This window comes from Salmo salar, chromosome 20, assembly GCF_965601325.2.
Source record: "Salmo salar chromosome 20, fSalSal1, whole genome shotgun sequence".
In the NCBI taxonomy this organism is placed as follows: Eukaryota; Metazoa; Chordata; class Actinopteri; order Salmoniformes; family Salmonidae; genus Salmo; species Salmo salar.
The window spans coordinates 91,809,635-91,832,892 of record NC_138310.1 but is presented as its reverse complement, the minus strand read 5'-3'; the positions used below and the strand labels follow the sequence as shown (position 1 = coordinate 91,832,892).

At 43.8% G+C, this 23,258-nt stretch overlaps 1 protein-coding gene across 1 annotated transcript in view; it reads right to left on the bottom strand.

Annotated features, from left to right (window-relative positions):
* The window catches only part of fndc3a (fibronectin type III domain containing 3A), a 199,304-nt gene that overhangs the window by 172,513 nt on the left and 3,533 nt on the right, over positions 1-23,258 (bottom strand). The window contains exon 2 of the mRNA XM_082966821.1: positions 6,759-6,906. Within this exon, the coding sequence (XP_082822947.1) occupies positions 6,759-6,866 (108 nt within the window). The 5' untranslated portion in view covers positions 6,867-6,906. The remainder of the gene's footprint in view (positions 1-6,758; positions 6,907-23,258) is intronic.

Genomic DNA, 23,258 nt, shown 5'->3' with positions numbered 1-23,258 from the left:
TCTAAGTGGTCAGCCTGGGGACAGTGAGACTGAGATGCGCGTTCACGAGACTTCCCAATATTTTTTCTTTCAGCCTTTGAATGAATACAACGTTGCCCGGTTGGAATATTATCGCTATTTTACGGGGGGAAAAAAATAAATAAATAAATAATAAATAAAAAATATTGCATAAAAATTGATTTTAAACAGCATTTGACATTCAAAGAGTTTTAGAAACGTCAGTGTTTTCTATCCAAATCTACTAATAATATGCATATTTCAGTTCCTGGGCCCGAGTAGTAGGCCGTTTAATTTGGGTACGTTTTTCATCCGGCCGTGAAAATACTGCCCCCTACCCTAGAGAGGTTAACCTGTTGTGGTATAGGGGGCAGTATTTTCACGGACGGATAAAAATCGTACCCAATTTAATCTGGTTACTACTCCTGCCCAGAAACTAGAATATGCATATAATTAGTAGATTTGGATAGAAAACACTAAAGTTTCTAAAACTGTTTGAATGGTGTGTCTGAGTATAACAGAATTCATATGGCAGGCCAAAACCTGAAAAGATTCCATACAGGAAGTGCCCGGTCTGACAATTTGTTGTCCTTCTGTTGCATCTCTATCAAAAATACAGCATCTGTGCTATAACGTGACACTTTCTAAGGCTTCCATTGGCTCTCTAAAGCCGCCAGAAAGTGGAATGGGGTGTCTGCTGTCTCTGGGCAAAGTACAGCAGCGGAGTTTGTGAGTGGTCAGCCTGGGGACAGTGAGACTGAGATGCGCGTTCACGAGACTTCTCCATGTTTTTCTTTCTCTCTCTGAATGAATACAACGTTGCCCGGTTGGAATATTATCGCTATTTTACGAGGAAAGTAGCATAAAAATGTATTTTAAACAGCGTTTGACATGCTTCTAAGTACGGTAATGGAATATTTTGACATTTTTTGTCACGAAATGCGCTCGCGCGTTACCCTTCGGATAGTGACCTGAACGCACGAACAAAACGGAGGTATTTGGATATAACTATGGATTATCTGGAACCAAAACAACATTTGTTGTTGAAGTAGAAGTCCTGGGAGTGCATTCTGACGAAGAACAGCAAAGGTAATCAAATTTTTCTAATAGTAATTCTGAGTTTAGTGAGCCCCAAACTTGGTGGGTGTCAAAATAGCTAGCCGTGATGGCCGAGCTATGTACTCAGAATATTGCAAAATGTGCTTTCGCCGAAAAGCTATTTTAAAATCTGACATAGCGTTTGCATAAAGGAGTTCGGTATCTATAATTCTTAAAATAATTATGTATTTTGTCAACGTTTATCATGAGTAATTTAGTAAATTCACCGGAAGTTTTTGGTGGGTATGCTAGTTCTGAACATCACATGCTAATGTAAAAAGCTGGTTTTTGATATAAATATGAACTTGATTGAACAAAACATGCATGTATTGTATAACATAATGTCCTAGGAGTGTCATCTGATGAAGATCATCAAAAGTTAGTGCTGCATTTAGCTGTGGTTTTGGTTTTTGTGACACATATGCTTGCTTTGAAAATGGCTGTGATTATTTTTGGCAGGGTACTCTCCTGACATAATCTAATGTTTTGCTTTCGCTGTAAAGCCTTTTTGAAATCGGACAATGTGGTTAGATTAACGAGAGTCTTGTCTTTAAAATGGTGTAAAATAGTCATATGTTTGAGAAATTGAAGTTATAGCATTTGAGGTATTTGTATTTCGCGCCACGCGATTCCACTGGCTGTTGACTAGGGTGGGACGCAAACGTCCCACCCTAGCCCATAGAAGTTAAGGAGAAGTGTATCTATAATTCTTTGAATAACAGTTTAATATTTTATCAACGTTTATGATGAGTGTTTCTGTAAATTGATGTGCTCATTCACTGGAGGTTTTGGGAGGCAAAACATTTCTGAACATTACACGCCAATGTAAAATGGGGTTTTTGGATATAAATTTGAACTTTAGTGAGCAAAACATACATGTATTGTGTAACATGAAGTCCTATGAGTGCCATCTGATGAAGATCATCAAAGGTTAGTGATTAATTTTAGCTGTATTTCTGGTTTTTGTGACGCCTCTCCTTGCTTGGAAAATGGCTGTGTGGTTTTTCTTGTCTCGGCGCTGTCCTAACATAATCTAATGTTATGCTTTCGCCGTAAAGCCTTTTTGAAATCGGACAATGTGGTTGGATTAACGAGAAAAGTGTATCTTTAAAATGGGATATAATAGTTGTATGTTTGAGAAATTTGAATTAATGAGATTTTTGTTGTTTTGAATTTGCCGCCCTGCTATTTCACTGGCTGTTACCATCCCACATTTCCCAGAGAGGTTAAGGTCACAGTTATGAAAACTTTGGACACTAAAGAGGCCTTTCTACTGACTCTGAACAACACCAAAAGAAAGATGCCCAGGGTCCCTGCTCATCTGCGTGAACGTGCCTTAGGCATGCTGCAAGGAGGCATGAGGACTGCAGATGCCGCCAGGGCAATAAATTGCAATGTCCGTACTGTGAGACACCTAAGACAGCGCTACAGGGAGACAGAACGGACAGCTGATCGTCCTCACAGTGGCAGACCATGTGTAACAACACCTGCATCAGATCGGTACATCCAAACATCACACCTGCGGGACAGGTAAAAGATGGCAACAACAACTGCCAGAGTTACATTGGGAACGCACAATCCCTCCATCAGTGCTCAGACTGTCCGCAACAGGCTGAGAGAGGCTGGACTGAGGGCTTGTAGGCCTGTTGTAAGGCAGGTCCTCACCAGACATCACTGGCAACAACGCCGCCTATGGGCACAAACCCACCGTCACTGGACCAGACAGGACTGGCAAAAAGTGCTCTTCACTGATCAGTCGTGGTTTTGTCTCACCAGGGGTGATTGTCGGATTTGCGTTTATCTTTTGAAGGAATGAGTGTTACACCGAGGCCTGTACTCTGGAGCGGGATCGATTTGGAGGTGGAGGGTTCGTCATGGTCTGGGGCAGGTTGTCACAGCATCATCGGACTGAGCTTGTCGTCATTGCAGGCAATCTCAACGCTGTGCGTTACAGCGAAGACATCCTCCTCCCTCATGTGGTACCCTTCCTGCGGGCTCATCCTGCCATGACCCTCCAGCATGACAATGCCACCAGCCATACTGCTCGTTCTGTGTGTGATTTCCTGCAAGACAGGAATGTCAGCGTTCTGCCATGGCCAGCGAAGAGCCCGGATCTCAATCCCATTGAGCACGTCTGGGACCTGTTGAATCGGAGGGTGAGGGCTAGGGCCATTCCCCCCCCAGAAATGTCCGGGAACTTGCAGATGCCTTGGTGGAAGAGTGGGGTAACATTTCACAGCAAGAACTGGCAAATCTGGTGCAGTCCATGAGGAGATGCACTGCAGTACTTAATACAGCTGGTGGCCACACCAGATAGTGACTGTTACTATTGATTTTGACCCCCCCCTTTGTTCAGGAAGACATTATTCAATTTATGCTAGTCACATGTCTGTAGAACTTGTTCAGTTTGTGTCTCAGTTGTTGAATCTTATGTTCATACAAATATTTACACATGTTAAGTTTGCTGAAAATAAAAAACGCAGTTGACAGTGAGAGGATGTTTATTTTTTTGCTGAGTTTATGTACTAAGTTTAAATGGCACCTTGAGTTGGACCAGTCCCTCCCCCACAGGACCATGCCTCAGGACTACCTGGCCTGATGACTCCTTGCTGTCCCCAGCCCACCTGGTCGTGCTGCTGCTCCAGTTTCAACTGTTCTGCCTGCGGCTATGGAACCCTGACCTGTTCACCGGACGTGCTACCTTGTCCTGGACCTGCTGTTTTGGACTCTATCTACCGCAGCTGCTGTCTCTAACTCTGAATGATCGGCTATGAAAAGCCAACTAACATTTACTCCTGAGGTGCTGTCCTGTTGCACCCTCTACAACCACTGATTATTATTATCATCTGACCCTGCTGGTCATCTTTGAATGTTTAAACATCTTGACCATGTTCTGTTATAATCTCCACCCAGCACAGCCAGAAGAGGACTGGCCACCCCTCATAGCCTGGTTCCTCTCTAGGTTTCTTCCTAGGTTCTGGCCTTTCTAGGGAGTTTTTCCGAGCCACCGTGCTTCTACATCTGCGCTGTTTGGGGTTTTAGGCTGGGTTTCTGTATAGCACTTTGTGACATTAGCTGATGTAAAAAGGGCTTAATAAATAAATGTACATTTGATTGATAGTAATACTCACTAGTAATCGTCAGCGCTAGTACTAACTCGTATTACTAGTGAGTAGTACTAACGATTATAACTACTAGTACTCACTTAAAGGTAAAATAAAATTGAACAAATAAAATTGCTACTAATACTTTTATTCAATCATTATTACTATTTAGTACTATTAATAATCATTAGTAATTCTAACTATCATTATTACAAGAACTAAAGATCACTTACTAACGGCCACCACCACTAGTACTAACGGCCACCACCCTAGTACTAACGGTCACTAGTACCAGTACTAACGACTATTACTAACTTGCCACCACCACTAGTACTAACTTGCCACCACCACTAGTACTAACTTGCCACCACCACTAGTGCTAACTTGCCACCACCACTAGTGCTAACTTGCCACCACCACTAGTGCTAACGGCCACCACCACTAGTACTAACTTGCCACCACCACTAGTACTAACGGCCACCACCACTAGTACTAACTTGCCACCACCACTAGTACTAACTTGCCACCACCACTAGTACTAACTTGCCACCACCACTAGTACTAACGGCCACCACCACTAGTACTAACTTGCCACCACCACTAGTACTAACTTGCCACCACCACTAGTACTAACGGCCACTACCACTAGTACTAACGGCCACCACAACTAGTACTAACGGCCACTACGACTAGTACTAACAATCACTATTACTAATGTTGCAGAGAGATCAAGGTTTCTGAAAGCTTCTAGGAAGACATTACAGTGGTATTATACCTTCAGCACAAGTGTCAGAACAGGCTTAACACGGCCAAGTAGGATTAGTTCCCTAAACAAACCCAGACAGTAAACATAGGTACACGTTTTACAACCTCGAGAGTTCAGAGGGACACATCCTAATTCCAGTTAAAACACAACTATAGATAGTACATCTCTATTCTGTCACAATACCAGCTGGGGTCCAGTATTCAGGGCCTACACATTACAGAATGTGACAGTACCAGCTGGGGTCCAGTATTCAGGACCTACACATTACAGAATGTGACAGTACCAGCTGGGGTCCAGTATTCAGGGCCTAAACATTACAGAATAGAATGAGGCAGTACCAGCTGGGGTCCAGTATTCAGGACCTAAACATTACAGAATAGAATGAGACAGTACCAGCTGGGGTCCAGTATTCAGGACCTACACATTATAGAATAGAATGTGGCAGTACCGGCTGGGGTCCAGTATTCAGGGCCTAAACATTATAGAATATAATGTGACAGTACCAGCTGGGGTCCAGTATTCAGGACCTACACATTATAGAATAGAATGTGACAGTACCAGCTGGGGTCCAGTATTCAGGACCTAAACATTATAGAATGTGGCAGTACCAGCTGGGGTCCAGTATTCAGGACCTACACATTATAGAATGTGACAGTACCAGCTGGGGTCCAGTATTCAGGACCTACACATTATAGAATAGAATGTGGCAGTACCAGCTGGGGTCCAGTATTCAGGACCTAAACATTATAGAATGTGGCAGTACCAGCTGGGGTCCAGTATTCAGGACCTAAACATTATAGAATGTGACAGTACCAGCTGGGGTCCAGTATTCAGGACCTACACATTATAGAATAGAATGTGACAGTACCAGCTGGGGTCCAGTATTCAGGACCTAAACATTATAGAATGTGGCAGTACCAGCTGGGGTCCAGTATTCAGGGCCTAAACATTATAGAATAGAATGTGGCAGTACCAGCTGGGGTCCAGTATTCAGGGCCTAAACATTATAGAATGTGGCAATACCAGCTGGGGTCCAGTATTCAGGACCTACACATTATAGAATGTGACAGTACCAGCTGGGGTCCAGTATTCAGGACCTACACATTATAGAATAGAATGTGGCAGTACCAGCTGGGGTCCAGTATTCAGGACCTAAACATTATAGAATGTGACAGTACCAGCTGGGGTCCAGTATTCAGGACCTACACATTATAGAATAGAATGTGGCAGTACCAGCTGGGGTCCAGTATTCAGGACCTAAACATTATAGAATGTGGCAGTACCAGCTGGGGTCCAGTATTCAGGGCCTAAACATTATAGAATAGAATGTGGCAGTACCAGCTGGGGTCCAGTATTCAGGGCCTAAACATTATAGAATGTGGCAATACCAGCTGGGGTCCAGTATTCAGGGCCTAAACATTATAGAATGTGGCAATACCAGCTGGGGTCCAGTATTCAGGACCTACACATTATAGAATGTGACAGTACCAGCTGGGGTCCAGTATTCAGGACCTACACATTATAGAATAGAATGTGGCAGTACCAGCTGGGGTCCAGTATTCAGGACCTAAACATTATAGAATGTGGCAGTACCAGCTGGGGTCCAGTATTCAGGACCTACACATTATAGAATAGAATGTGACAGTACCAGCTGGGGTCCAGTAGTCAGGACCTACACATTACAGAATGTGGCAGTACCAGCTGGGGTCCAGTATTCAGGGCCTACACATTACAGAATGTGACAGTACCAGCTGGGGTCCAGTATTCAGGACCTAAACATTATAGAATAGTACCTGCTGGGGTCCCTCTCCGTTGACCATGGTAGGGGGAGGCGAGGCGAGGAGCGGGAGGTCGGGGCTGAGTATCTGGCCGGACTCCAGTGGGGGGGTGTGGTCTGCCATGACTCCCTCATTCACAACACCGACCAGGCACTCCAAGCTCCTGGAACACAACGGACAGTAAAATCACAACGATGGCATGGACGGATGGCATGGAAACGGGAATACATTCACAAAGACGTAAGCCCAGAACACTACCAGAACACTACCTCCTATGCGTATCCTTCCACACAGTTGGCGCTTTTAACAAATAAAAAAAGGCTTTTGAGTCGCAGCACATTCTACTTCCCCCGAACGCAAAATAAAAGAATTTAACAGCAATCAACACAATCCCATGGATATACATTCTGAAAGATGATCCAGCTGTGCAACAAAATGGCACCCGATTCCCTAAAATAGGACCCTACGGGGCCAAGGCCTACAGTAGTAGACTTTATTTATTTACATTTACGTCATTTAGCAGACGCTCTTATCCAGAGCGACTTACAGTAGTGAATGCATACATTTCATACATTATTATTTTTTTATTTTTTTTCCCCCCCCGTACTGGTCTCCCGTGGGAATCGAACCCACAACCCTGGCGTTGCAAACACCATGCTCTACCAACTGAGCCACACGCTTCCTGCGGAAGACCCCAATTAGTCGATTGTTTGGTTGATAAGCTGTTGGTCGACCCAAGATTTTAGTCGAGCAGTAGCGCACACACACACACACACACACACACACACACACACCTCGGGGGAACAAATCCATTGCGGAGGCCTAGACTAATACCAAATTTACGCTTGATTCTAAAAACGTGGTCGGAAGCTCCAAATGAAGGATGTGACACAATCGCGGAACTTCCGCGGAACTTCCGGGGGTCATGCGGAGGCCAAATCGAGCGAGGCGCCTCCTAAACGGTGTAACAATGCGGTGGGCTCTGTATAGCTCTGCATTGACAGGATTGGTTGACGATAGGCTGGGGTGGTACGTCCTGTATAAAACACAAACTCACTTCCTAAATTACTTCACAACAGCTCTGCCTGCGCTGCTCTGCGATAAGCGCAAAAAGTATGAATGCCCTGAATTCTGCAGAGGCCATATTATCACCGTAAATGCTGAATGGCCAAAGCAGAAGTCAGATTGACCATGCAGCACCCAGTTGCACTTCTATCTCCAGAATGTTCTCTCTCTCCTGCCAATTTGTGCACATTCATTGTTTCATAACTTCATTGTGTGAATCGTTTGTGTTTTTATTGTTAGTGTCTATTAATTCCCCCAATTACATGTATCACCAGTAGTACATTTAGCCTTCTCATCTACAGTGTTTGTTACTTTTAATGCATTCAATATTATTATTATTCCTGTCTTACGTCCTCATTTGCAGAGTGGACACACTGCAGAGCGCACAACCTATGCTACACTAGTGAAAAACAAGGTAATTTGTCTATTCAATTTAGTCATTATCTAGTGCTTGGAGCGCTCCTGTCACTGTTTAGTAAGCACACGCACCTGACTAAACATAGACGCAGGTCTATAGGCTACCTGGCCTGATTACACATAATAGCAGGTCTATAGACTACCTGGCCCTGATTACACATAATAGCAGACCTATAGACTACCTGGCCTGATTACACATAATAGCAGGTCTATAGACTACCTGGCCTGATTACACATAATAGCAGGTCTATAGACTACCTGGCCCTGATTACACATAGACGCAGGTCTATAGACTACCTGGTCTGATTACACAGACCTATAGACTACCTGGCCCTGATTACACATAATAGCAGGTCTATAGACTACCTGGCCTGATTACACAGACCTATAGACTACCTGGCCCTGATTACACATAATAGCAGGTCTATAGACTACCTGGCCTGATTACACAGACCTATAGACTACCTGGCCCTGATTACACATAATAGCAGACCTATAGACTACCTGGCCCTGATTACACATAATAGCAGGTCTATAGACTACCTGGTCTGATTACACAGACCTATAGACTACCTGGCCCTGATTACACATAATAGCAGGTCTATAGACTACCTGGCCCTGATTACACCTAATAGCAGGTCTATAGACTACCTGGCCTGATTACACATAATAGCAGGTCTATAGACTACCTGGCCCTGATTACACATAATAGCAGGTCTATAGACTACCTGGCCCTGATTACACATAATAGCAGGTCTATAGACTACCTGGCCCTGATTACACATAATAGCAGGTCTATAGACTACCTGGCCCTGATTACACCTAATAGCAGGTCTATAGACTACCTGGCCCTGATTACACCTAATAGCAGGTCTATAGACTACCTGGCCCTGATTACACATAATAGCAGGTCTATAGACTACCTGGCCTGCGCGCAAATGTAGGCATATATAATGTGAACATTGTGAGATCTGACAGTATTTCTGATTGGCTTAACGCACCACCACTAATGACCTGTGGAGCTCATTGTTCCTTTATCCCAAACAAACTAAGTCTGTTTTTACATCCATTGATAATTACAATAGTTACATAAAGGAGGGCCAGCCAATGAGAGCATACAGGTCCCAGTGGTGTGTAATGTATGGGGCTTTGGTGACAAAACGGATGGCACTGTGATAGACTGCATCCAGTTTGCTGAGTAGAATGTTGGAGGTTATTTTGTAAATGACATCGCCGAAGTCACTGATCGGTAGGATAGTCAGTTTTACGAGGGTATGTTTGGCAGCATGAGTGAAGGAGGCTTTGTTGCGAAATAGGAAGCCGATTCTAGATTTAATTTTGGATTGGAGATGCTTAATGTGAGTGAGGAAGGAGAGTTTACAGTCTAACCAGACACCTAGGTATTTGTAGTTATCCACATATTCTAGGTCAGAACCGTCCAGAGTAGTGATGCTGGACTGGCGGGCAGGTGCAGGCAGCGATCGGTTGAAGAGCATGCATTTAGTTTTACTTGTATTTAGGAGCAGTTGGAGGCCACGGAAGGAGAGTTGTATGGCATTGAAGCTCGTCTGGAGGTTAGTTAACAGAGTGTCCAAAGAAGGGCCAGAAGTATACAGAATGGTGTCGTCTGCGTAGAGGTGGATCAGAGACTCACCAGCAGCAAGAGCGACATCATTGATGTATACAGAGAAAAGAGACGGCCCGAGAATTGAACCCTGTGGCACCCCCATAGAGACTGCCAGAGGTCCGGACAACAGGCCCTCCGATTTGACACACTGAACTCAATCTGAGAAGTAGTAGGTGAACCAGGTGAGGCAATCATTTGAGAAACCAAGGCTATTGAGTCTGCTGATAAGAATGCAGTGATTGACAGAGTCGAAAGCCTTGGCCAGGTCGATGAATACGGCTGCACAGTATTGTCTCTTATCGATGGCAGTTATGATATCGTTTAGGACCTTGAGCGTGGCTGAGGTGGACCCATGACCAGCTCGGAAACCAGATTGCATAGTGGAGAAGGTACGGTGGGATTCAAAATGGACGGTGATCTGTTTATTAACTTGGCTTTCGAAGACTTTAGAAAGGCAGGGTAGGATAGATAAAGGTCTGTAGCAGTTTGGGTCAAGAGTGTCCCCTCCTTTGAAGAGGGGGATGACCGCGGAAGATTTCCAATCTTTTGGAATCTCAGACGACACGAAAGAGAGGATTAACAGGCTAGTAATAGGGGTTGCAACAATTTCCGCAGATAATTTTACAAAGAGTGGGTCCAGATTGTCTAGCCCTGCTGATTTGTAGGGGTCCAGATTTTGCCGCTCTTTCAGAACATTAGCTATCTAGATTTAGGTGAAGGAGAAATGGGGGAGGCTTGGGCGAGTTGCTGTGGGGGGGTGAAAGGCTGTTGACCAGGGTAGGGGAAGCCAGGTGGAAAGCATGGCCCGCCGTAGAAAACTTTTAATTGAAATTCACAATTATAGTGGATGTATCAGTGGTGACAGTGTTTCCTAGCCTCAGTGCAGTGGGCAGCTGGGAGGAGGTGCTCTTATTCTCCATCGAATTTACAGTGTCCCAGAACTTTTTGGAGTTTGTGTTGCAGGATGAAGATTTATTTTTGAAAAAGCAAGCCTTTGCTTTCCTAACTGCCTGTGTATATTGGTTCCGAACTTCCCTGAAAATGTGCATATCGCAGGGGGCTATTCGATGCTAATGCAGAACGCAACAGGATGTTTTTGTGCTGGTCAAGGGCAGTCGGGTCTGGAGTGAACCACGGGCTCTATCCGTTCCTGGTTCTACATTTTTTGACTTGGGTATGCTTATTTAAGATTGTGAGGAAAGCACTTTTAAAGAATAACTAGGCATTCTCTACTGACGGAATGAGGTCAATATCCTTCCAGGATACCCGGGCCAGGTCGATTAGAAAGGCGTGCTCGCTGAAGTGTTTTAGGGAGTGTTTGACAGTGATGAGGGGTGGTCGTTTGACCGTAGACCTATTACGGACGCAGGCAATGAGGCAGTGATCGCTGAGATCCTGGTTGAAGACAGCAGAGGTGTATTTGGAGGGCAGGTTGGTTAGGATGATATCTATGAGGGTGCCTGTGTTTACGGATTTAGGGGTTGTACCTGGTAGGTTCATTGATAATTTGTGTGAGATTGAGGGTATCAAGCTTAGATTCTAGGACGGCCAGGGTGAGCATTAAAGGGAAAAAAAATACGTCATGCTCTGATCCACTGGAAAGTCATAAAAAAAAAAATAGGCCTACCTGATTACTTATCAGTGCTAGACTTATATGCCATCTGTAAATACTCATTTTGGGTGCTTGTACTGTTTATATTTAGACGCAGGAGCTCTACAACACTTTTGAGCAAATATTCTGTAAAAGGAACAAGAGCTCAAGCAGTAGGCGCCGTCCAGTGAGCAACTACCGCCCAAGTCAAACACTGCTTCTTATCTCTTGCGCAAATAGCCTAAAGCTGTGTCTGTCCCGAGCTCACTAGCACAGTAAAAACTCTGAGGGTCCAGAATATTTTATACAAATGTTGCAAGTTTGCAAGCTTCAGGTCTGACCCAAGTTAATAGTTGATACAATGTCTCAAGTTCGTTGCAGACAGGCCATGCTTAGCCAATGCAATTTATTGGGATTATTTTTTTTTTAATTATTTTTAATCTGGATATTTTCTACCTGCAGGCTGCAGTTTTTATATGTTGGATATTTTTACATAGCTTGGCAATAGAAATTATTTTAGATTTTTATCATTTTCATTTCAATAGAATTTTGATTAAGTACATGAAAGGTTTTGAGATATAAAGACAAAACTGTTATAAGAAAATGTGCATATGAAAACCATAACTGTCATGCAGATCGGTAGAAATGGTAAGATAAATTGGCATGCCACATGAGGAAAAGGTGTGCTACTCCTCGTGCAGCCGATTACCAGCAACTTCAGGGGAGTAAATGGCAGAATCTGAGAAAGCCAGCAAGAGGAGAATGGTTGGGTCAGGTTCATGTTTCTCTCTTCCTCTAGATCTCTGGCTCCCTCGAGTCATTTGTGTCTTATTTCATTAAAACAGTAAGCTTAAAGCATCAGACAAGGTCAACACATATAGTTCATTTTTTTTATTTAAAAAAAAAAAAACACACAGGGTGTGTCATGTGACATTTCAGGAAACTAAGCGCATGTCCCACATCACTACTAGAGGCATTTGAATGTAAAACATTTAATTATAATGTGTTTTATGGCAGAAATCCCTTCTGGAACATGTGAACTTCCATGTGCCTTGAATAACACATTTGTACACCATCTGTAAATACGAAAACATGTTAAATTACGAGCCTAGTTGGTTTAGCACCAGAAAAAGTCAGGAACCTTCCCGCTAGCCATGATTGGCTGAGATAATGAATGGGCTGGACATGTCCGAGAGAGGAGTTTGGATTGGTCTGTCATGTAGCACGCTTCTGTCTATAACATAACAAATAAATTATGGATAAAGTAGCCAATATAAAGTGTTGAAATAAGTTACAGTATTAAGACTAAACCGGATGCGCTCTTCGGCCTACAGCTCCATGGTGGTTATACAAGGCTGCTATACTAAGAATATTGTACTAATGATAAATGACATTCATTATTATTAGTAGTAGTATTATTATTATTATTATTACAACAATGATGATGATCAAGGAACAACAAGGAGATCAAGGAAAAGGGAGGGTTATTAAAAAATATTTAAAAATTCGGACAATATGGAAGTGTAAACACTGAATAAATTCTAAATAATACCAATGAGGCAGGTCTAAAGAAAAATAGTGTAAAGCATTTATTACGGCATAGCGAAGATTTAAAACCTGTCGAATTTGTAAATGTGGTTGCGTGAGGCTTTGTGCTCACGGAATCAGTAGGCTATTAAACTCTCAAACAGGCAACAGATGCAGAGACATCTCCAGAGATGTTCGATCTGGTTCAAGTCCAGACTCTGGCTGGGCCACTCAAGGACATTCAGAGACATTTCCCGAAACTACTCCTGCATTGTCTTGGCTGTGTGCTGAGGGTCGCTGTCCTATTGGAAGGTGAACCTCCGCCCCAGTCTGAGGTCCTGAGATCTCTGGAGCAGGCTTTCTTCAAGGATCTCTCTGTACTTTGCTCCGTTCATCTTTCCCTCGATCCTGACTATTCTCCCAGTCCATGCCGCTGAAAAACAGCCCCACAGACTGATGGTACCACAACCATGCTTCACCGTAGTGGTGGTGCCAGGTTTCCTCCAGACGTGACGCTTGGCATTCAGGCCAAAGAATTCGATCGTGGTTTCATCAGACCAGATAATCTTGTTTCTCAGAGTTCTTTAGGTGCCTTTTGGCAAACTCCAAGCGGGCTGTCATGTGCCTTTTACTAAGGAGTGGCTTCCATCTGGCCACTCTACATTTTTACATTTACATTTACATTTTAGTCATTTAGCAGACGCTCTTATCCAGAGCGACTTACAGTAGTGAATGCATACATTTCATGCATTTGTTTTTGTACTGGAGAGTAATGCAGAATCTGAATCGAACCCACAACCCTGGCGTTGCACTCACCATGCTGGCGTTGCAAACACCATGCTCTACCAACTGAGCCACAGGGAAGACTACCATAAAGGCCTGATTGGTAGAGTGCTGCAGAGATGGTTGTCCTTCCTCAAGGTTGTCCCATCTCCACAGAAGAAATCTGGAGCTCTGTCAGAGTGACCATCAGGTTCTTGGTCACCTCCCTGACCAAGGCCCTTCACCCCAGATTGCTCAGTTTGGCCGGGCGGCCAGCTCTAGGAAGAGTCTTGGTGGTTCCAAACTTCTTCCATTTAAGAATGATGGAGGCCACTGTGTTCTTGGGGACCTTCAATGCTGCAGAAATGTTTTGGTACCTTTCCCCAGATCTGTGCCTCGACACAATCCTGTCTAGGAGCTCTACAGACAACTCCTTTGACCTCATGGCCTGGTTTTTGCTGCGACATGCACGGTCAACTGTGGGACCTTATATAGACAGGTGTGTGCCTTTCCAAATCATGTCCAATCTATTGAATTTACCACAGGTGGACTCCAATCAAGTTGTAGAAACATCTCAAGGATGATCAATGTAAACAGGATGCACCTGAGCTCAATTTCGAGTCTCAGCAAAGGGTCTGAATACTGATGTAAGGTTTCTGTTTTTTTTATGCTTAATAAATTTGCAAACATTTCTAAAAACCTGTTTTCGCTTTGTCATCAGGAAGTATTGTCTGCAGATTAATGAGGATATATATCTTTTTTTAATCCATTTTAGAATAAGGCTGTAACGTAACAAAATGTTGGGGGGGGGGAAATGAAGGGGTCTGAATACTTTCCAAATGCACTGTACATACACAAAGAGAATACATTACAAATTACACCCATTTCCCTGCATAGTGAAATACCTTTTGAGGTGTAAAACTTTTTCACATCGGCTAATATTACAATTATCTTGCCAAACAACGTGTCCATTACTGTTGTGAGCTTTGCTTGACACACCTATTGGTTTCATACAACCCGTGCAACACGTAACCTACTTCCTTGTTGGTTTTGGGTAGAATTCAGGTAGAACAGTGCCCTCTCACACAAGTCCTCCACTTGTGTGAGAGGTAGCCAATGCAACCTTAATACGCCTGACCATTTCTCCAGACAGTGGAAGAACTGCTCTGGTGCGCTCAAATGAAAAACAGCATCTCGAGGCTAGTACATAAATGAATTCTCATCTGTCAAGATGGAGGCACAGACAGAAGCTCTGACACTACTCATTTGTAAATATGTATTGTAGGTACTTAGATGTATTAGTTGGTATTAGCAGTCGGTGGTATTAATTGTGGGCAGCAGTCGGTGGTAGCAGTATTTGGCAGTAGTAGCAGTTTTAGTAGTAGTAGTAGTAGCAGTAGTTTTAGTAGTAGCAGTAGTTTTAGTAGTAGTAGTAGTAGCAGTAGTTTTAGTAGTAGTTGTAGCAGTAGTTGTAGTAGTAGTAGTCGTAGTAGTTTTAGTAGTAGTTGTAGCAGTAGTAGTAGTAGTAGTTGTAGTTTTATTAGTAGTTGTAGCAGTAGTTGTAGCAGTAGTTGTAGCAGTAGTTGTAGCAGTAGTTGTAGCAGTAGTTGTAGCAGTAGTTGTAGCAGTAGTTGTAGCAGTAGTAGTAGTTGTTGTAGCAGTAGTTGTAGCAGTAGTTGTAGCAGTAGCAGTAGTTGTAGTAGCAGTAGTTGTTGTAGCAGTAGTTGTTGTAGCAGTAGTTGTTGTAGCAGTAGTTGTTGTAGCAGTAGTTGTTGTAGCAGTAGTTGTTGTAGCAGTAGTTGTTGTAGCAGTAGTTGTTGTAGCAGTAGTTGTAGTAGCAGTAGTTGTTGTAGCAGTAGTTGTAGTAGCAGTAGTTGTAGTAGCAGTAGTTGTAGTAGCAGTAGTTTTCGTAGTTGTAGCAGTAGTTGTAGCAGTAGTTGTAGCAGTAGTTGTAGCAGTAGTTGTAGCAGTAGTTGTAGCAGTAGTTGTAGCAGTAGTTGTAGCAGTAGTTGTTGTAGCAGTAGTTGTTGTAGCAGTAGTTGTTGTAGCAGTAGTTGTTGTAGCAGTAGTTGTTGTAGCAGTAGTTGTTGTAGCAGTAGTTTTATTAGTAGTTGTAGCAGTAGTAGTAGTTGTAGTTTTATTAGCAGTTGTAGCAGCAGTTGTAGCAGCAGTTGTAGCAGCAGTTGTAGCAGCAGTTGTAACAGCAGTTGTAACAGTAGTTGTAACAGTAGTAGTAGTAGTTGTAGTTTTATTAGCAGTTGTAGCAGCAGTTGTAGCAGCAGTTGTAGCAGTAGCAGTAGCAGTAGTAGCAGTAGTAGCAGTAGTAGTTTTATTAGTTGTAGCAGTAGTTTTATTAGTTGTAGCAGTAGTTGTAGCAGTAGCAGTAGTAGTAGCAGTAGTAGTAGCAGTAGTAGTTTTATTAGTTGTAGCAGTAGTAGTAGCAGTAGCAGTAGTAGTAGCAGTAGTAGTAGCAGTAGCAGTAGTAGTAGCAGTAGTAGTTTTATTAGTTGTAGCAGTAGCAGTTTTATTAGTTGTAGCAGTAGTAGTAGTAGTAGCAGTAGTAGTTTTATTAGTTGTAGCAGTAGTAGTAGTAGTAGCAGTAGTAGTTTTATTAGTTGTAGCAGTAGTAGTAGTAGTAGCAGTAGTAGTTTTATTAGTTGTAGCAGTAGTAGTAGTAGTAGCAGTAGTAGTTTTATTAGTTGTAGCAGTAGTAGTAGTAGTAGTAGCAGTAGTAGTTTTATTAGTTGTAGCAGTAGTTGTAGCAGTAGTTGTTGTAGCAGTAGTTGTTGTAGCAGTAGTTGTTGTAGCAGTAGTTGTTGTAGCAGTAGTTGTTGTAGCAGTAGTTGTTGTAGCAGTAGTTGTTGTAGCAGTAGTTTTATTAGTAGTTGTAGCAGTAGTAGTAGTTGTAGTTTTATTAGCAGTTGTAGCAGCAGTTGTAGCAGCAGTTGTAGCAGCAGTTGTAGCAGCAGTTGTAGCAGCAGTTGTAGCAGCAGTTGTAGCAGCAGTTGTAGCAGCAGTTGTAACAGTAGTTGTAGCAGTAGTAGTAGTTGTAGTTTTATTAGCAGTTGTAGCAGCAGTTGTAGCAGCAGTTGTAGCAGCAGTTGTAGCAGCAGTTGTAGCAGCAGTTGTAGCAGTAGCAGTAGCAGTAGCAGTAGCAGTAGCTTTATTAGTTGTAGCAGTAGTAGTTTTATTAGTTGTAGCAGTAGTTGTAGCAGTAGTAGTAGCAGTAGTAGTAGCAGTAGTAGTAGCAGTAGTAGTTTTATTAGTTGTAGCAGTAGTAGTAGCAGTAGCAGTAGTAGTAGCAGTAGTAGTAGCAGTAGTAGTAGCAGTAGTAGTTTTATTAGTTGTAGCAGTAGTAGTTTTATTAGTTGTAGCAGTAGTTGTAGCAGTAGTTTTATTAGTTGTAGCAGTAGTAGTAGTAGTAGCAGTAGTAGTTTTATTAGTTGTAGCAGTAGTAGTAGTAGTAGCAGTAGTAGTTTTATTAGTTGTAGCAGTAGTAGTAGTAGTAGCAGTAGTAGTTTTATTAGTTGTAGCAGTAGTAGTAGTAGTAGCAGTAGTAGTTTTATTAGTTGTAGTAGTAGTAGTAGCAGTAGTAGTTTTATTAGTTGTAGCAGTAGTAGTAGTTGTAGCAGTAGTAGTTTTATTAGTTGTAGCAGTAGTAGTAGTTGTAGCAGTAGCAGTAGTTGTAGCAGTAGCAGTAGCAGTAGTAGTAGCAGTAGCAGTAGCAGTAGTAGTAGCAGTAGCAGTAGCAGTAGCAGTAGCAGTAGTAGCAGTAGTAGTAGTAGTTTTATTAGTTGTAGCAGTAGCAGTAGCAGTAGCAGTAGTAGTTTTATTAGTTGTAGTAGTAGTAGTAGTAGTTTTATTAGTTGTAGCAGTAGTAGTAGTAGTTTTATTAGTTGTAGCAGTAGTAGTAGTTGTAGCAGTAGTAGTTTTATTAGTTGTAGCAGTAGTAGTAGTTGTAGCAGTAGCAGTAGTTGTAGCAGTAGCAGTAGCAGTAGTAGTAGCAGTAGCAGTAGCAGTAGTAGTAGCAGTAGCAGTAGCAGTAGCAGTAGTAGCAGTAGTAGTAGTAGTTTTATTAGTTGTAGCAGTAGCAGTAGCAGTAGCAGTAGCAGTAGCAGTAGTAGTTTTATTAGTTGTAGCAGGAAGGATATTGAGTTCATCCCGTCAGTAGAGGATGCCTGGTTGCTCATTAAAAGTGCTTTCCTCACCATCTTAAATAAGCATGGCCCATACAAAAAAATGTAGAACTAAGAACAGATATAGGCCTTGGTTGACCCCAAACTTGACTGCCCTTGACCAGCACAAAAACATCCAGTGGCGTTCTGCATTAGCATTGAATAGCCCCCGCGATATGCAACTTTTCAGGGAAGTTAGGAACCAATATACACAGGCAGTTAGGAAAGCAAAGGCTAGCTTTTTCAAACAGAAATGTACATCCTGTAGCACTAATTCCAAAAAGTTCTGGGACACTGTAAAGTCCATGGATAATAAGAGCACCTCCTCCCAGCTGCCCACTGCACTGAGGCTAGGAAACACTGTCACCACCGATAAATCTACGATAATCGATAATTTCAATAAGCATTTTTCTACGGCTGGCTATGCTTTCCACCTCTAACCTGGTTGAATTATCGGGCCGACTGTCTGTATACATCAATGATGTCGCTCTTGCTGCTGGTGAGTAGCTGATCCACCTCTACGCAGACGATACCATTCTGTATACTTCTGGCCCTTCTTTGGACACTGTGTTACCCTCCAGACGAGCTTCAATGCCATACAACTCTCCTTCCACGGCCTCCAACTGCTCTTAAAAGGCAAGTAAAACTAAATGCATGCTCTTCAACCGATCGCTGCCCGCACCTGCCCGTCCAGCATCACTACTCTGGACGGTTCTGACTTAGAATATGTGGACATCTACAAATACCTAGGTGTCTGGTTAGACTGTAAACGCTCCTTCCAGACCCACATTAAGCATCTCTGGTCCAAAATTAAATATAGAATCGGCTTCCCATTTCGCAACAAAGCATCCTTCACTCATGCTGCCAAACATACCCTCGTAAAACTGACCATCCTACCGATCAGTGACTTCGGTGATGTCATTTACAAAATAACCTCCAACATTCTACTCAGCAAACTGGATGCAGTCTATCACAGTGCCATCCGTTTTGTCACCAAAGCCCCATATACTACCCACCACTGCGACCTGTATGCTCTTGTTAGCTGGCCCTCGCTTCATATTCGGCCCCAAACCCACTGGCTCCAGGTCATCTATAACTCTCCGCTAGGTAAAGCTCCGCATTATCTCAGTTCACTGGTCACCATAGCAACACCCACCCATAGCACGAACTCCAGCAGGTATATTTTACTGGTCATCCCCAAAGCCAACACTTCCTTTGGCCGCCTCTCTTTCCAGTTCTCTGCTGCCAATGACTGTAACGAATTGCAAAAAAATCACTGATTCTGAGTCTTATATCTCCCTCTCTAACTTTAAGCATCAGCTGTCAGAGCAGCTTACCGATCACTGTACCTGTACACAGCCCATCTGTAAATAGCCGACCCAACTACCTCACCCCCATATTGTTACTTACCATCTAGCTCTTTTGTACCCCAGTATCTCTACTTGCACATCATCATCTGCACATCTATCACTCCAGTGTGATAAGAGACAACTTGGAAACCCCATCTAGGTTCCGAGAGATCTACAGGAAACCCCATCTAGGTTCCGAGAGATCTACAGGAAACCCCATCTAGGTTCCGAGAGATCTACAGGAAACCCCATCTAGGTTCCGAGAGATCTACAGGAAACCCCATCTAGGTTCAGAGAAATCTACAGGAAACCCCATCTAGGTTCCGAGAGATCTACAGGAAACCCCATCTAGGTTCCGAGAAATCTACAGGAAACCCCATCTAGGTTCCGAGAGATCTACAGGAAACCCCATCTAGGTTCCGAGAGATCTACAGGAAACCCCATCTAGGTTCCGAGAGATCTACAGGAAACCACATCTAGGTTCCGAGAAATCTACAGGAAACCACATGTAGGTTCTAGGAGATCTACAGGAAACCCCATCTAGGTTCCGAGAGATCTACAGGAAACCACATCTAGGTTCCGAGAGATCTACAGGAAACCACATCTAGGTTCCGAGAGATCTACAGGAAACCACATCTAGGTTCCGAGGAGATCTACAGGAAACCACATCTAGGTTCCGAGAGATCTACAGGAAACCACATCTAGGTTCCGAGAGATCTACAGGAAACCACATCTAGGTTCCGAGAAATCTACAGGAAACCACATCTAGGTTCTAGGAGATCTACAGGAAACCCCATCTAGGTTCCGAGAAATCTACAGGAAACCACATCTAGGTTCTAGGAGATCTACAGGAAACCCCATCTAGGTTCCGAGAAGATCTACAGGAAACCACATCTAGGTTCTAGGAGATCTACAGGAAACCCCATCTAGGTTCCGAGAAATCTACAGGAAACCACATCTAGGTTCCGAGACATCTACAGGAAACCACATCTAGGTTCTAGGAGATCTACAGGAAACCCCATCTAGGTTCCGGAAAATCTACAGGAAACCACATCTAGGTTCCGAGAAATCTACAGGAAACCCCATCTAGGTTCCGAGAAATCTACAGGAAACCCCATCTAGGTTCCGGGAAATCTACAGGAAACCACATCTAGGTTCCGAGACATCTACAGGAAACCACATCTAGGTTCTAGGAGATCTACAGGAAACCCCATCTAGGTTCCGGAAAATCTACAGGAAACCACATCTAGGTTCCGAGAGATCTACAGGAAACCCCATCTAGGTTCCGAGAAATCTACAGGAAACCCCATCTAGGTTCCGAGAAATCTACAGGAAACCCCATCTAGGTTCCGAGAGATCTACAGGAAACCCCATCTAGGTTCCGAGAAATCTACAGGAAACCACATCTAGGTTCTAGGAGATCTACAGGAAACCCCATCTAGGTTCCGAGAAATCTACAGGAAACCCCATCTAGGTTCCGGGAAATCTACAGGAAACCACATCTAGGTTCCGAGACATCTACAGGAAACCACATCTAGGTTCTAGGAGATCTACAGGAAACCCCATCTAGGTTCCGGAAAATCTACAGGAAACCCCATCTAGGTTCCGAGAAATCTACAGGAAACCACATCTAGGTTCCGAGAAATCTACAGGAAACCCCATCTAGGTTCCGAGAAATCTACAGGAAACCCCATCTAGGTTCCGAGAGATCTACAGGAAACCCCATCTAGGTTCCGAGAGATCTACAGGAAACCCCATCTAGGTTCCGAGAGATCTACAGGAAACCCCATCTAGGTTCCGAGACATCTACAGGAAACCACATCTAGGTTCCGAGAGATCTACAGGAAACCCCATCTAGGTTCTAGGAGATCTACAGGAAACCCCATCTAGGTTCCGAGAAATCTACAGGAAACCCCATCTAGGTTCCGAGAAATCTACAGGAAACCCCATCTAGGTTCCGAGAAATCTACAGGAAACCCCATCTAGGTTCCGAGAGATCTACAGGAAACCCCATCTAGGTTCCGAGAGATCTACAGGAAACCCCATCTAGGTTCCGAGAAATCTACAGGAAACCACATCTAGGTTCTAGGAGATCTACAGGAAACCCCATCTAGGTTCCGAGAAATCTACAGGAAACCACATCTAGGTTCTAGGAGATCTACAGGAAACCCCATCTAGGTTCCGAGACATCTACAGGAAACCACATCTAGGTTCTAGGAGATCTACAGGAAACCCCATCTAGGTTCCGGAAAATCTACAGGAAACCACATCTAGGTTCCGAGAAATCTACAGGAAACCACATCTAGGTTCCGAGAAATCTACAGGAAACCCCATCTAGGTTCCGAGAAATCTACAGGAAACCCCATCTAGGTTCCGAGAAATCTACAGGAAACCCCATCTAGGTTACAACAGAGTAGCCTAAAAATTCACTTGCTGAGAGTGGTATCATAGCATTACAGCTACATCAACTAATGCAATGCAAAGCTATCAACAAAAGTAGTAGCCTATGATAATTATATGAATGTTTTTATATAATAGTACTTCATTGAATTTACAGCAGACATTAATACTATTAAAAAGCTATCAACAACGTAGCAAGCAGCCTACATAGTAGTCATGAATGTTTCTATATTGAAAAGAACAGTCCTTCAAATAATATGGGGGTTGGTACTAGCATAAGGGAGGTCAATAACAGTGAGTAAAGGGGGACATTAAAAGCTGATGACGGTTCAGTTTACGATACAAAATCTTTTCTGCCCCCTCAGTGGGCATCCACACACACACAAATAATGATTCTTAAGCCGTCAGCATGCTTCAGGTCGACTGGCGCCAAGCCAAACTCGGCTAGGCGAAACGAACGAGTGTGCTCCCATACACCCTTAAAAAAATAAAAAAAAGACCTTCGTTCGAAAAATGAGAAAAGAGTGGCAGTAGCACTGTTTGTCCATTTTGATCAACGGTAGCTAGAATACACTTCCTTGAAATAGTCCTAATGAATCTAAGATAACTCTAAGACGATTTTGATGAGATCTGTCGCCCAATTTTACATCTAACTAAAAGATATTTGGTGCAGTATTTTTCAATTTAAAAAAAAAATTGTGCACGAAAACAAGTTGTCTCCGGTTGAATGACAACAAAGATTTTATTGAAGAATCCCTACAGGTGACCAATCACCGACGAACGGGCGTAGACTTCGGCTAACTCATCAGAGCTGGGGGACTAAGAAAACTGACTTCTGCTGCAGCAGGCCTGGAGGACAGCTCATTAGAGCTGGGGGCCCTGAGAGAAGTGACTTCTGCCGCAGCAGGCCTGGAGGACAGCTCATTAGAGCTGGGGCCCTGAGAGAACTCAGGCCTGGAGGACAGCTCATTAGAGCTGGGGGCCCTGAGAGAAGTGACTTCTGCTGCAGCAGGCCTGGAGGACAGCTCATTAGAGCTGGGGCCCTGAGAGAACTCAGGCCTGGAGGACAGCTCATTAGAGCTGGGGCCCTGAGAGAACTCAGGCCTGGAGGACAGCTCATTAGAGCTGGGGGCCCTGAGAGAACTGACTTCTGCTGCTGGAGGCCTGGAGGACAGCTCATTAGAGCTGGGGGCCCTGAGAGAACTGACTTCTGCCGCTGGAGGCCTGGAGGACAGCTCATTAGAGCTGGGGGCCCTGAGAGAACTGACTTCTGCTGCAGCAGGCCTGGAGGACAGCTCATTAGAGCTGGGGCCCTGAGAGAACTCAGGCCTGGAGGACAGCTCATTAGAGCTGGGGGCCCTGAGAGAAGTGACTTCCGCTGCAGCAGGCCTGGAGGACAGCTCATACACACCTCTCTCTCTAAGTGAGTCACACACAATTATGTTAAGTGGCCATGTGAATACTAGCCTCCCCTTTGCTAGAGTACAAACACTTAAGGGTCCTCTCACTGACCTGCCAGCCCAGCTCCCATCTAAGTCCCCCATCTACCCTTCACCCACGCAGTGCTATAATGCAGCCAGCGCCGCGGCGCTAACCCCAGGC